At 35.4% G+C, this 15,199-nt stretch overlaps 2 protein-coding genes across 3 annotated transcripts; one reads left to right on the top strand and one right to left on the bottom strand.

The window, feature by feature from the left end:
- Positions 1–65: 65 nt before the first annotated feature.
- LOC130729926 (uncharacterized) lies at positions 66–6,739 on the bottom strand. 2 transcript variants are annotated; one of them, XM_057581777.1, is made up of 11 exons: positions 6,544–6,739; positions 6,360–6,449; positions 5,746–5,968; positions 5,430–5,587; positions 5,170–5,315; positions 4,992–5,054; positions 4,805–4,897; positions 3,933–4,097; positions 2,590–2,681; positions 1,574–1,743; positions 66–634 (listed from the first exon to the last, which is right to left on the bottom strand). In XM_057581777.1, the coding sequence occupies exons 1-11, from the start codon at positions 6,650–6,652 to the stop codon at positions 318–320; spliced, it is 1,626 nt and encodes a 541-aa protein (XP_057437760.1). In that variant the 5' UTR covers positions 6,653–6,739; the 3' UTR covers positions 66–317. The 2 variants fall into 2 exon arrangements, with proteins under 2 accessions (XP_057437760.1, XP_057437761.1); XM_057581778.1 differs by lacking the exon at positions 6,360–6,449 and having other exon boundaries at positions 6,544–6,736.
- Positions 6,740–8,266: 1,527 nt separating this feature from the next.
- On the top strand, positions 8,267–14,362 carry LOC130729925 (probable zinc metalloprotease EGY1, chloroplastic). Its single transcript, XM_057581776.1, has 10 exons — positions 8,267–8,704; positions 9,430–9,891; positions 10,061–10,213; positions 10,908–11,009; positions 11,380–11,591; positions 11,844–11,894; positions 12,046–12,115; positions 13,325–13,393; positions 13,952–14,002; positions 14,090–14,362. Exons 1-10 carry the CDS (start codon positions 8,342–8,344, stop codon positions 14,246–14,248), a joined length of 1,692 nt encoding a protein of 563 aa, XP_057437759.1. The 5' UTR covers positions 8,267–8,341; the 3' UTR covers positions 14,249–14,362.
- The last annotated feature ends 837 nt before the right edge of the window (positions 14,363–15,199 follow it).

Here is a 15,199-nt window from a genome sequence, read left to right as displayed (position 1 = left end):
CTATCCGAAGACACTTGATAAAAGCAATCGCAATCCAGCTGACAAAGATGTAAAGGCAAGAAGAACTACATAATGCTAAAAATTGTGAAAACAAAATAAGAGAAGCAACAAAAGTGGCAAAACAACCGATGCAGTAACAATAAACTTGGCAAGATTATCCAGGCTTGCAGTTTGGAAAATTCAGGAACTAATAAAACTATCTACATGCTGGTTAGAACAAACCTAAATTCCTCCCTAAGTACACACTCTTGTCAATGTAACCTAACTATTGGGAAAAACAATGTCTACTTGTTAGTGCATTCTTGATCACACTCGAGTCACCACCAATTGAAAAGCCGAAATCCATTCCCACTTCCCACCTCTGTGGAATCTGATTCACTTCCAATTGCCTCGTCTGAATTCTCACTTGGAACGAGTTTTATCCGGTCTGCGTGCTCAATGACCCACTCAGTGAATTCTGGAGATGCTGCCCATTCTGCTAGAGCTTGCTTAGTGGATTCTCTAGTGAACTCATCCCACTCGTTCTTTGTGAACTTCTTTCTGTTGCGAGTCTTGTGGAAGGTTGAATAATAATCCGGCTCTACTTGAGCCACACAGGATAGTGGCGAAATCCCAGAAGATGGAGATACAACACCTGAAAATGGCGGACAAATGAATCAGATTAATATATTCACAGCATTTTCATTGCAAGCAAAATAGAGCTTCTGAACATGTTCCCAATAATGGTGTAAATCTATGAAAAATCAAATATTTTAGATGACTTCACCAAAGTTCATTGAAAAGATAACCAAGTAAAGCATGTGGTCGGTCTGTATGGATTTGGGACTAAGCCTCAATGCCGTGAAAATTGATGTTCTAGTGCTTGTTTAAAACATGCCAAAAATGAAATAACTGAAAGTGCAAAAGAGTACAGCATACGACTCGCGGGGGGAAATCATGTATTCTTAGGCCACTAAGTCCAGAAAATTTCATAAGACCTTGGAAGTGGAAAACAAAATCCAGAAAATTCAAGAGGATAAATAGTTGCCCCCATTAGAATCAACTAAAGTTAAAACCTAAATATATTCAATAATTTTCCTTCAACATCAACTATGCCCATCCATCAATTCATGTTGAAGTAAAAAGAATGTACCCAAAAAAAACTATGCATATCCATCAGTAAAGAAGATTATGCAATTATATAGATGGATGCTATGGATCTCAGAATGCTCTATTAATTAAGTGAGCACACATATCAACAACTTAACGGATGAGTACACAAAGAAATTTTATGGAATGATCCTCTATCATATAGTTGAAGGAACTTATAGAAAAAAAATTGTCAGGAAGAAAGGTACAAATTATTAGTTTCAGTTAAAGATATCAAAAAAATAAAACTAATAATAACCTTAGTGGGTAATAATCTTTACAAAGAAAGATCAGACTGTGCGCTTATATTTGTAGTATGAGTTGAACTAAAAGAATTTTTTAAAATCGAAATCTTTCTTGATTCACCAAAAAAATGAAATATTTCATGGGCAACATGTTAACTTTACATACATGAAAAATCAGAAAAGATTGGAACATGAAATACCTCTCACAGGGGAGTCAGACCATGATGATCTTTTAGGGCTGTTCCATAATTTTCCTTGAGGGCTTCTCGACATCTTTCTTTTAGGGGTTGACTTACCAAGGAATTCAGCACGACCACGTGTTCCTTTCATCCACTCCAGTGAATAATCATCATTCCCTGAAGTTTCATACCTACATGAAATCATAATAGCATATTTAGAGGCGGTAAATTTGAAGCCTTGAATTGTTGACAAACAATGACCCAGAAAAAAAAAAATAAGTGCAATTTTAGAACCGACATCTGAACAGTCAATTTCCAGGGTGGATCACACTTTCCATTAGTTCCTATACCATCTAAAATAGAAAATTAGATAACAATGCTCAACAATCTAAATCATGATCATTTCCTGCTAGAGGATTCTGTGCTTTAAAATTCCAGAGGGAAAGTATAAACGATCCATGTAAACATCCAAAATCCCTTGCTAACAAGTTGCTAGCATCATGGCACATGTCATCAACTGTTCAACCACCATGACCATTCAAAAGCAGAACAATGACATTGCTTAAAGTGAAGGATACGAAAACATTCAGGTTAGCTCACAGAATAAATTGAATGGAACTACATCTCTGGTAGAAATGACTTTTACATAAACTGTGGGTAAATAAACAAGACCTGCCATTGATTGGAAAGCCTTAGGCTTTTCAAACAAAGTCGCAACTGGCAAAAACAATTTTAAATGGCAAATCACCAGCTCCTTGTCCCACATTATATGTCTTGGAGAAAGCCCGCTTTAAAAGTCCTAACATGGTATGGGAACCCCTATGGCCTCACAATCAATTGATGGTCCAAGGGAAAATCCAGACAAACATACAGACCCATTACCTTTGAGACTCAAGGAGCACAAGGAAGACAGACCTGTGGCCTGTGAGGCTCAAAAATGAAATACAAGCCAGCTCTCTCTATTGTAAGACAAGGATGGGGGCCACCACAAAAATCTTAAGACAAACCAATAAAATAAAGAGAGAAGTGACACTTACCATTCATGAAGCCATTGTATCGAGTAAACAAGTTCGCAAACAGCTACAGAAGAGACCAACGCTCCAACTGCTAGAGTAAGGTCTAGAGTGCTCTGCAGAGAAATGAAAATCAGAATAAACAGGCGGGTAGCATTTTCGAAAAAGTCGTAACAGACCAAAATGGTCAGACATCACACAAGGGTTTAAATTAACAGAAAGTTAAAAACCAATACAGATAAACGGGTCCATCACAGCACCAACTCAACTATCCTAGCATTCAATAAATAACTTCCCATGAAAATGGAGCAAATAAACAATCACAACTTTTGCATCAAAACTATTTCTCTTTGTAATAAAATATTACAAATCTATGCTGTTTGGTAAAAAAAAATTATCAATGCAGAGATTGAAAAAATTATAACTATTTGTACTATTTATATTTTATATTCAACGGTTTATTTCAGAAAGTACTTCTTTCAGTACCAAAGGCCTGTATCTTATTTATCTTAATTAATTTTTAAATCAAAGGGAAAAAACCCACTTAGCAACTTTTAATTAATTTCTTATGCTAATTAACTTTTATATTTTATCTGTTAATGTAAAAATGTTCTGTTTCGTAATTTGTTATTCTTTTTTCCTGACTAAAAGTATTAACTATTCTGAATATTGTAATTTCTATTTATTTATTATTTCCAATTTATATTGTAAACTTCAAAAGTATACCAGACAGCAACTGTTTTAAAATAAAGTTTGAAAAAATAGAAACAAACATCAGAACAGAGAGAGCAATTACATAAATGCATAATATGTAAAATAACAATTTAAAAAAAAATAAGTGGGAACTGTTCTTTTGAGCAAAGACCCACTTATAAGTATATAATAAAAAATATTGTGATATGATTGTAAATGAATATCTTAAAATGAAAAAGAAAATAATATAAATCTAAAAAATATAAATAGAAAAAGGTTATAAATATGTTTCAATAAAAAATGTGTAAAAACAGCAGTTGCTATAAACTGCATTATCAAGTTCCAAAAAGTGGCAGGGCTTGGTGAGATTTTCAAAACAAAACAAAAAACAGACCAGAACAATGCTTCACGAAAGTGCAATGTTAGGAAATTTTGCAAAGGGACTGGATGAGGAATTGAGTTTATTCAAAACCTTAAGACTAACACGAACAAGTAAAATTATTTCCACATACAGAAAAATTGTTCATCCTGAATTTTTCAAGCAACAAATATAATTTACGCAAGGTAATCCACTCTGCGACATAGCAAACCCTGTCATATATGGCCAGACAAGTGTTTGGCTATTACAGAACAGCCAAAGAGCATTGAACATCTGCTTACATAGAAATACAAACCTGCCAAATGAAGGTGTATCCAAAAATGCGCATTGCCCATTTCACAAACTCAGCAACCCCAGCATCCACACTACCATCTTCTTTTGAAATAACAAATCTCCTAACAATCCAGTAGCCTAAAGCAGCCCCAGCCAAGACGATAACCAGTAGGACAATAAAAGTAACCTGAGAACCATAGAGGAAAAGAATTTTATCAAAGAGAATTGAAAATGCGTCTGATGGACAGGCCAAATCCCATAGGATGGGAAACAATTGATAGTACATGTTTGGCAGACAAGCAAAGCTGGCCCAACAATCATCATGAATTATGCAGCTTTTAAAACAGGAAACAGTTAATACATGTCTCACAGGCAAGCAAAGATAACCAACAAAAAGAGATGATGTTATTGACTTATTTCCTGTAAAAATCTTTGAACACATGAAACAAAGTGAGGTGGAACTTTTATAATTAAATGTGAAAACAGAAAATGGAAATATAATAAAATATAGAATATTTTCTCAAATCCAAAAGGCTCTTAAAGAGTGAAAAAATAATGTTTCAAATGTGGCCTAGTATTTAAGAAATATATGTATGGATTTACAAAAGTGCCAACAAAAAGTTTAGGGATCAGGATGTGCATGTGCATATGGATGTTAGCCATTCAGCCAGAGACGGACCAAAGTACATTTAAAATGTTGTATCAGCCCCCCCCCCCAAAAAAAATCATACCATCTTATTCAATTATCATTATTGATTTTACTTTGTGAGTTAAATTTTCGCCCTACATACTCATTTGTCTTGGTTCCGTCCCTGCGTTCAGCATGTATTGTAAGGCACAACAAAAAATACAAATATGCACTAAGTTATCTAAGAATTGGACAGGTATACTTACTAAGTTGTGCATCTCTTCATTCATCCCAAAACTCTGAAGTATTGAATTTGCGATCATAGAGAATTGGTGTAACAGGTATTTCCCAACCCAAAGCTGAAACGCCAAATAGTAAGAATATTAGATTCACATGAAAAATGAAGGGCTACAACTACAAGTGAACAACGGGGAAAAATAAAATCAAACTCACCACTGGTCCATATATGGTAAAGTAAAGGATATTTTTTCTTCCAGTTGGCAATAATTTCATGCCCTGCATCATAATTAGAAAAAAAAATGGTTAGAAACCGTGTTAAACAATCAAGGAACACTTGAAAGGAATGAAACCAAATGAAATCCATTTTTTTAGATGAAAGTAATTTACATACCTGAAAAAGAAGGATTATAATGACAAGAAAAATTCCTATAGCCATCGAACTGCTATAATAAAATGGAACCCAATTGCTAAGAATTGGAGCCAACAACAGCAGAATCAGCCCGATAGCAAGACAAACGAGGCGCCATTGCTGAGAATCTGCAAAAAAAATTGTATCGTATATATAAACTAGCTCGAAAAGTTCTTTCTTAAAAAAATACAAGAGCGAACAATAAGATAATTTCATCCCTTCATATGATGGAAGAAACAAACCTTCTTCAAGCGCAACTGTAACAGGCCCTGATATGTCACCATCAATCCTCACATCAACATATCTAGTTTCATAAGGTGACATAACAACATCCCAGATCCCCTTCTGTACACTCTTCCATTCATCCTTTTCACACTGACACCATCCAAGTGTATTATTCCTGCACATACTTCATAAATAAGAAATGGCACCTAAAAGGACATTGAAACTAGAAGAGTGCAAATGTGTGTGCCAGGCATGCTCCTGAGAGGAGGTGTAGTGACATCAAATAAATAAATAAGTAACACTAAATTTATTACATCCATGTTATGCACTTACCTGTGGAAACAAACCTGAATTTTATTATGTAATCTCTCTGGGATTGTAACAGATGGAGCCAGAGTAATATGGAATGAATTAGCGTAGCTCCCAAGTTTCAATCTTGAGATACCAGAAACTTGAACACGTTCACATTTCAAAATGTTTTTGACCCCTTGAGCAGCTGGATACCCAGAAAGTGGGGAAGGGGATACATCCAAAACTGGCCTTTCAATATTAACATCTGCAGGTAGACAATGGTTAGATTCTATTCAAATGCAAAGAAGAGGAACAGAACTTGTAGGAACAAAGAAATAATTATACTGATCTAGACATACATTTCAAAAATTTACCAAACAATTCATTATAGCATAAAACTACATAAGGGTAAGTGATTCTTTTAAATGGGAATTCATTATTGCAAATTTCCTTCCTATAAATGGGAATTTAGAGTAGTCCCCAGCTAAGTTATAATAACAGAATCTTGAAAGAAAAACAACCTGCCTAAAATCTTGAATCTCAAATTTAAACACAGGAAGTTGGTTGTTTATTTTCTAAGAAGAAAAACCCTAGCAGTAGCAGAAAGATAATTAAAGAAGGAGGAAACACATGAATTAGTTCACAATAGTGGTTACAAACTACAATGGGCGGTGGAGACAGCATTCGGCGGCGTTCAAGACTCCAAGATTTGCAGTAGCAATTGAAATTGGGGAAAAAAGAAAAACCTAGCAAAGATTGAGAAACTCTGGGTTCATAAACAGGCATGCAGGGTGAATTGGAGTGAGAAGAAGAAGATGAAGAGAGGTAGTGACTACTGACCTTTGAGCGTGGTGGTAGTGTGATCGGCGAGTGTGGAAGAGAAGAACCAGAAGCAGAACCAGAAGAGGAAGAAATGGAACAGTGTGGTGGTGGGGGAGAAACGCTCCATGGCTAACACACCCCCGCGCTGGTTCGATTTTGTTGAAAATGAAATAGGGTAGCGATGATATCGGCTTTATTTATTTACTTCTTACACAGCGTCGCGTTTGTTTAAGGCAATATTTTCCTTTTTCTATTACGCGGGCTGCCGATTAATTTTGGAAACAAATGCGTACAGATTACGGTACACGCTATTTTATTGTATTCAACACAAATTTTATTTTTAAGGTATCAGTAGATCTCTCGCAAAGTAACGCTAAACCTAGTGAATTGTGTCATTCACTATTTATAATGTAATCTTTATTGCCGAATGCCTTCATGTGTTATATTACCACTTTGGTGCTTGTAGTGTCATGTGTAGTCCATCACTTGATCATAGTAGGGTTGTTACTCAGTATGACCTTCTTGGGCGATGGATGAGATTCTACCTTGAGTTTTCTAGCTAACCTTGTGACGTGCTTTGGTTCTAGCAAATTATATGGAAATATCTCATATGCGAGTGCTTAAAGTCATTTATGTGAGTAATTTCAGTCTGTCAAGTCGATAGTACTTTATGCTAGAGCAAGTTGACTTAAGCTTTCAAAGAGTAGACCTAAGCAAGAATACTTTGACGAGTCCTAACAAGGCTCTACTAAGTCATAACAAATGTCAAAAAAAGGATTTTGTTTCATGATGCTAAAGACATGGACATATTTCATATTCAACAACAAATATGAGGTTTTCATAAGCCCTATCAAAGCGTGGAAAAAGAAAAAGAGGTGTTCCACCGTCCACCGTCCACCTTCCCCCCGGGATCTCCTCATTTTTTTTGGAGAAATCCCCCTCCTCTTTGGAGGTTTCCCTTTATGCTCGATAGGTGTTTTTCACACAATAAGTTGATTATCTTCTAAATCAGGTGGATTTGCTACCCAAATAAGTCGATTTTTTTCCTCTCATTTTAGTGTGACTTATTCTCCATTTTCCTTCCTCCACCGTCTTGGCAATCATCCACCCATGCCGTCGCACCACCACCGCACGTCACCGCTGCTCACGGTTTCCAGCCACCTACTCTATCCTTTATTTGTAGTCTCTTACTCGTTCCGCCACCACCCACCTTTGGACTACCCTTTATGGTTAGAATGCAAGACACTACCATAAATAGTGTATCTCATGGATGCACTAGCAGAGCTACGTGACGCTAGCTCATCTCCTCCTAGGCAAAATGAGCAGAATTGTTTTATGTAAGTTATAGATTTGAAGCACCCGACCTACCTTTGTATTTTGATTTTTTTAGATGTATGATTTTTTGTGTTCTTTTGTTGTTTTTTCTCTATTATTAGGAGTTATGGCATGTTTGTTATAACTAGTTAATTGTAACTAGTCCCACCTACTTGATTAAGTGATGAGAGGTGGAAACCTAACCGTTAATTATTTTTGCCCAAATAGCCTTGTTTTTTTTTGAAAGTCCCAAATAAATAGCCTTGTTTTTTTTTTGTCAAAAAGTAGCCTTGTTAATAAATGTTGTAAGAGGCTCTTTATCGATTTAATTGACCCAACTTTTCAATCAATTAGCATTTATCAATTTGAAAAGAAAAAACAACAAATAATCTTTATCGAAATCGGAAATAAAAAATCTTTATCCAAACCGGAAATAAAAAATGTTTATCCAAAGGCAGACAAACAAAAACCTGCGATGACACTAGGCTCATGTTAGCTGTGAATGCAGTGTCCATGCCATCCTTGTTCGGTTGTTCCCCTAAAGCGCAACCCTCCGCTTCCTTGCCCGTCGTTCTGTTCGCCGGTGGAAATGGGGACTCTGGCGAGCTGCAGTTTCATGCCTCTGAACTCCGAGTTCCGGTCCAACCCGGTTCGACGCGACTTCAGGGAGAGGATTCACTGCCACGAGCTCAATAGACTCAAGGGAGGAGCTTGTTTCTTCGCTAACTCACACACATCGAAGCATCTCAATTTCGATAGGTTCAGGTGTTTTGCTACCAACGACAATGACAAGGACACTACCAATGGTGAAGAGGAAAGTGGTAACAACGATTCTAAACCAACGCCCCCCTCCACTTCTGAAGAGGTAAATGTTTTCTTGTTTTTGAGTTGTGTTGTTCTGTTATTGATTTATTTATGGTTGTTTGCATATCATGACATTGTTTGCAAGATCACACACTACCATGTTCATGTCATGAATTTATTATTTTTATGTAGCTTCAATGGTGAAGGATTATGTAACTCCCAAAGCTAGTTCACAAATTTCATTTTTGCTTTGCCAATTGTTAACCAATTATGCAAGTGGGTGCTGGGCTTAGATAATGTTGGTTCAACTCTGTCTATGGTTACTTAGATGGGAATCCAAGTGAGTAAGAAAGTCTCACATTAGATGAAAAGTTAAATGTTGAGTAGTTTAGAAGTGAGATGACTCAGAGACCTAATGCCTTAAGGTTTTGGGTGAAAGATGTGGTGTTCGATGCACTTGTGTGGTTTGATGTTAGCCCTATGTGGAGATCTCCCGGATTTTTATGCATCTTGCGGCCCAACACTTATGTACCCCTTCTCCGTAGGCACACTCACAATGAGACACAAAAGTGTAGATGGGGGCATAAGACTTGAAACTATAATATAAGACTTCCACAATGCAGAGATTGAGAAAATATTTGTCAGTGTCTATCATTCTTTATCGGTTCTTATTGTAATTTCATTCTTAATGGTTTATATTTGCAGAAAACCCACTGACAAATTTGTGCCTGAGGATTGTTTCTTGTGATTCCTGACACTCATGTTTCCATTATTTTATTTCTTCAGCCAGCTTTGTCGTCGCTTGGATCTGCGTACAAAAAATTTGAAGTTGATTATTCCAAACTTATGGAACTCGTTGGACCTCGGAGGGTTGATCCTGCTGACGTCAAGTTAATTAAGGAGAAGCTTTTTGGTTATTCATCCTTCTGGTTGACCAAAGAGGAGCCTTTTGGTTACCAACAAGAAGGCATTCTTTTCTTTGGGAATTTAAGGGGAAAGAGAGATGATGTATTTTCCAAATTCCAAAATCAGCTAGTTGAGGTCACAGGTGATAAGTACAACCTTTTTATGGTGGAGGAACCAAATTCAGATAGTCCTGATCCACGGGGTGGGCCACGTGTTAGCTTCATTTTGCTGCGTAAGGAGGTTTGTGAGCCAGAGCCAACAGCACCTTGGCAATATGTTTCTGCGACGTTGTTGTTCCTTCTAACTATTGTTTCTTCAGTGGTGCTAGGAGTTGATTCTCAGGTAGGCTGTTTATTAAAACTTCTTTAACATCAGGTGGTGGCGGGTAAATATTTGTGAATGGCACCGTTTCTATAATGTGTGTGTGTGTGTCATTAATTGTATCAATGCCTTGCCATCTTTTCCTGTCATTTCTAGATATTTTGTTGATGCCATGCTTTTGATTAATCAGATTAACAAACTTCCACCAGAAGTTGTGGGTTACTTCACACATCCTGGTACTACTGAAGCCCCGGATAGGGAGTTGCTACTTCCATTTGTTGAGTCAGCTTTACCTTTAGCATATGTTGTAGCATATGGTGTCTTGGGCGTTCTTCTGTTCCATGTAAGCATTCATCGATGGTGTTCTTTTAAATTTTTTTTCATTTGTTTACTTAATTTCTGTAAAATTAGAATTTACTTATGTATTTGTCAGTATCACAAAATATTTGAAGAACTTTTATTCAGAGCATATATCCGTAGTCTTTGCTTTAATTAGACTTTATTTATTCGTATAGGAATATGGGAATGATCTAACTAAATTTTTATTGCTTTCAACAAGTAAATTTTATGTTTATGCAAATAAGGTGCGCAACACATTGTTATGCCAACAATAATTAAATTTAAACAAATTAATTTCATATAATTCTGAGTCTTTATTCTCTTCTTTCTCTTGCTTTACCTAAACCCTATAATTTCAATACTATAATGGCGCAATCTATCATAAGGATCTACCATTCAATCCATTATTTCTTTCAATGCGTTGATTGACTCACTATTGGTAATCCGGCAGTGTAAGTCAGAAGTAAAAGGTTTTAGTTTATTTGTCAAATCAGTTAATCCACTTTTATACATATAGTAATAGTTGTTACACTCAAATGCTGCACAAGTAGAAATACCTGCCATGTGGGCTGGATCGTAGACTCAGGTCACACATTTATTTATTATTTATTTTATGAGAAACGGCAACTTCCTTCTTATTCGTTTAATTTTCTCTATACGCATTTTTCTCTCTACCTGATGAATATAGCTATATGTAGGAGGTTGGGCACTTTCTAGCAGCATTTCCTAAACAAGTAAAATTAAGCATTCCTTTCTTCTTGCCAAACCTCGCTACTGGCAGCTTTGGTGCTATTACTCAGGTGAGATCATCTCATTTTTTCCGTCGAGTCTCTTTTACTTTGAATATGCAACAAATGTCTGAATGAGTCTTAAACTGCTCAGGGTTCTATATTTCAATCTTTGCAGAGATTTGCGAGTATGTTATTTATGATGGAGCATGTATGTATATATATATATATATATATATATATATATATATATATATATATATATATATATATTACATTTGCTTTCCAAATTTAGACATCGGATATATCTTTCTACTGTATTTAACTATTTATTGCTACTAAACATGCCAAATGCTATAACATGCTAGTTAGACTGAAATTCGCTTTCCTGAGCTTTAGTATACCTATAACCTAAATGTTGATCCATGGTTGTTTATTGTAGTTTAAATCCATCGTTCCTGATAGAAGTACTAAAGTGGATATATCACTTGCGGGACCCTTTGCTGGTGCTGTATTATCATTTCTTATGTTTGCTGTTGGTATTCTTCTCTCATCAAATCCAGATGCAACAGGAGATTTGGTGCAAATTCCTAGCTTTATGTTTCAAAGTTCCTTGCTGCTTGGATTAATCAGTAGAGCAACTCTTGGTTATGAGTATGTCCCCTTCCTAGCAAAGTTTTTTATGGATTAAATATATAATTAGCAAATATAGATCAAGTGCTTCTAATTTTCGTTCATTTAGTCAATATACACTGATGGATCATTATGTGTGGGGCATTTTAAAAACCAAGTGGTACGAATTAGTTGCAGGATGTTGTTTTAGCACGTAAACTAGTATGAATGAATATGTTTACTTTATAATTGCGGTGCAGTTAATGTTGATACATTGCTATTGTCAATGCGCAGAGTAATGCATGCTGCAACAGTTGCAATTCACCCTCTTGTGATTGTAGGATGGTATTCAACTTTTCCTTCTTGAACTTAGTTCTTTTCACTTATAAATTTAATCAGTTCCCAAAATATGTGCTTCCAAACACACTCTTATTCGTTCATTGTTTCATAATATGCATACCTTTTTACTTTTTTATTTTATTTTATGATTTTACAGGTCTGGCTTAACCATACAAGCTCTGAACATGCTTCCAGTGGGGCGCCTTGATGGTGGCAGAGCAGTGCAGGTATCTTCCTTTGTCTTTTGAGATTCAGATGGTAAAACTGTGTTGCTTTCAGTAGATCAAAGATTTACCTGGCATGCCAAAGGCTTAATGTACTGCCATGTTCTTTTGAGATTATGTTTGAGCCGACGAAAAAACATATTGTTTTCTTTCATATTTAATCCAATAACTTGGCTTCTGACTAACTTTTATCTGTTAAATTTGGTTTTGTTTCAAATTTAAGCCAAACGCAATTTGTCTTCAACTTGTAAAGTTAGGGCATACCTTTAATGAAAAGTTTGGGGCATAAGTAAAGTTGGGGCATACCTATAATGGGAAGTTTTAAGGCAGGGACTGGAATGCCATCTTGGTCAAATATTTTGTGCAAGGATCCAGGCAACCCCCTTTACTTTTTTGTGTATTTGATTAATAACATCATCTATAAATTATTAAGGTTGTTTACTATTGGAGGTTAAGAAAGGTCTATTGAGAGTAAAACACTGTTATATACTATGATACTATCATACCATGTTTGCTTGGTTATCAAAGGTGATTGATGACATTTGTACTTTTAGGCTACACTCCTCTATTTATGTCCCCAGTTGTCACGTATAATCAAAATTTAAACCAGCTATCTGATAGGTAACTTTTAGTGAGGGTTAGTTAGCATAAAAGTTGGTTAATGATAATATTAAACTTGGTTTATTGCCTTTTTGTGTGTTAGAAATATAATATAAAATCATTCATGTGTCTTCACCCAATGACTTAAGTTTTTGGGATAGTTGGTTCGTGATAATATTAAACTTGGTTTTAAAATTTCCATTTTAAGACATGGACAGATGTATAGTTTTTTATTGGAAGACGTGAATTTATTGAATGATTTCCTTAGTAACTGTCGTGTTCCAAGAAGTTTTTTTTTATAAGCCGTGTTGAAAGAAGAAAATAGTTACTGTAAAAAAGAGAGGGAATAAGGATGGGGAGAGGAGGAATTATCTGTCGATTTAAAGTTGTCCTCTTTGTCTATATGATAGGTAGAAAAAAAGCGTTGGTAGGTTTTCACATTCAAGTTCTCATTCACAAGAGTAGGCATCCTTTGTGTATTTCTCATTTCTCACAAGTAAAGAAACATCTATTTGTAATTGTTGTTTTATAATATCCTAATTAGGATCAGCATTATAATTAAGATCCTTTGTGATATGAAAAAAATGCTAATTATGTTACATGTTTTTGCAGGGTGCTTTTGGAAAAAGTGCTCTATTGGGCTTTGGTTTGGCCACTTATACATTGCTTGGGTTGGGAGTGGTAAGTCTGATCTTTGTTTAGATTATATAAAGCATCCATATTTATTGAATGACATTGTCATTGTCAAAGATTGACTGATTTGGCTGCACAATCTGTGGCTTGTAAGTTGTAAGTAAGGACCCGTTTAGAAGAGTGTGCAAGTATTTGAGAGAACTTATGTAGATAGATTATGACCTACCTATGAACTGTTGAGTTCATTTTCATAAGTTGCTCAGTTAGTTTCTAAATAAGCTCTTACTTATAACTTATTTAGAGCTTATTTCACTAAGCTTCTCAAATTACCTTATGAATAAACGCTTATATGATAAACACTTGTGCCTAATTAAGATGTTTACCCAAACACACACTAACGATGTTGTGGTGGGGGCTCCTGTAACTATTTGAGTGAAGACACATGAATGATTTTATAATATATGTCTAACAGATCCCATTGCATTGTGTTGTGTTATCATCCTCCTTATCACAATCATTTTCTTGATTTAATATTAAAAGAATTCGTTACTTGTTTTCGATTTTTACTAAAGAAATATGTTACATTTGTTCCTCTCCTTTGAACAGCTTGGTGGACCTCTTTCACTTGTTTGGGGATTCTGTGTTCTGATACTTCAGGTATGCAAATTCTTGTCTAGGAAATGATGAAAATGAACTTGTTGTTTTTGCAAATATTTATGATGAATTAAATGTATTTTTCCCCAGCGGACACCAGAGAAACCATGTTTAAATGATGTGACAGAAGTTGGAACATGGAGAAAGTCACTTGTGGGTGTTGCTATTTTTCTTGTTGTCTTAACTCTTCTTCCAGTTTGGGACGAGCTTGCAGAGGAGTTAGGTATAGGTCTTGTAAATACATTTTGACTAGAGCCATTCTTAAAATTGAGTCGTGAAAAATATAGGTAATAAAATCATTAGCAAAGCCTTGTAGAGAACAATTTATATACACTTATTGAGTAAATGAGTAATTGATTTTTACATTTTAGTACTATCAAAACTTTTTAAAAAAGGTTCATAGTTTTCAAATTTCTTACAAGTCCCTGAGGATCGCACCTCCTCAATGGTGTGCTTTTCGCGGCTAGGTCAGTGACAAAAGCTACAATGGCAAAGTGATTCAATCAAGTGATTCATGATGACCCATATGAGGGAAGATCCTGTAATGTATGACCTGAGAGGCGGGCCTTGCGTTTGGTTTTCCACGACGATGAGGGTTTGGTTCTCCTCGGTGACTTGTAGGCAGTAGATTGGGTTATGTGGATTAGTATTGGGTAATTTTCAAGTTGAGTCTGGATGAGTCTTTACATGTTTTTGGTAGGATTTGGATGGGCCTTGGTTGTGTTTGTGATGGGTCTGGATAGTGAATAAATTTTCGGTCCTCACTTAGTACCTCCTTGTAAAATAAGGGAAAAAATGACAGTTTCTATAATTCTATTTTTTTAAGTAAATATAACTAACCATCTATACTTATACTAGATTTTTCACCCGTGCGTTGCACGGGGAGCATATATCAATTAATTCATACTTTATAAATAAATAAATAAATAAGTATAAATCAGCACAATAATATGTCGATAGCTTTTAAAAAGACATAAATTTACACCAATTGACCAAAATATTTAAACAGTTGCCTCAACGAAAAAACCACTTCTGCTACTATTGTGTTATTCCCTGAGAGATTTTTACATGAAAGTATTTTCATGCCCGGTCCTCCTTGTAGTAACTTGTAACTCTGTAATTTAAACATAAATAAATATAGACTATATACGTAAATAACTCTGTAATTATATATATATATACATATATATATATTACTTT

The sequence above is a fragment of the Lotus japonicus genome, chromosome 1, assembly GCF_012489685.1.
Source record: "Lotus japonicus ecotype B-129 chromosome 1, LjGifu_v1.2".
NCBI lineage: Eukaryota > Viridiplantae > Streptophyta > Magnoliopsida > Fabales > Fabaceae > Lotus > Lotus japonicus.
The sequence above is the reverse complement of the archived record's forward strand: the minus strand, read 5'-3'. Positions and strand labels throughout refer to the sequence as shown.

Excerpts from the sequence above, each read along its gene's own strand:
- LOC130729926 (XM_057581777.1), bottom strand. The coding sequence starts at position 6,652 with ATGGAGCGTTTCTCCCCCACCACCACACTGTTCCATTTCTTCCTCTTC. Across the intron at positions 5,055-5,169 it reads TTATAATCCTTCTTTTTCAG|GGCATGAAATTATTGCCAAC; the intron begins GTATGTAAATTA and ends ATTATGATGCAG. Across the intron at positions 1,744-2,589 it reads ATACAATGGCTTCATGAATG|GTATGAAACTTCAGGGAATG; the intron begins GTAAGTGTCACT and ends GATTTCATGTAG.
- LOC130729925 (XM_057581776.1), top strand. The coding sequence starts at position 8,342 with ATGCAGTGTCCATGCCATCCTTGTTCGGTTGTTCCCCTAAAGCGCAAC. Across the intron at positions 8,705-9,429 it reads CCCCCTCCACTTCTGAAGAG|CCAGCTTTGTCGTCGCTTGG; the intron begins GTAAATGTTTTC and ends TTATTTCTTCAG. Across the intron at positions 11,010-11,379 it reads GCTTTGGTGCTATTACTCAG|TTTAAATCCATCGTTCCTGA; the intron begins GTGAGATCATCT and ends TGTTTATTGTAG.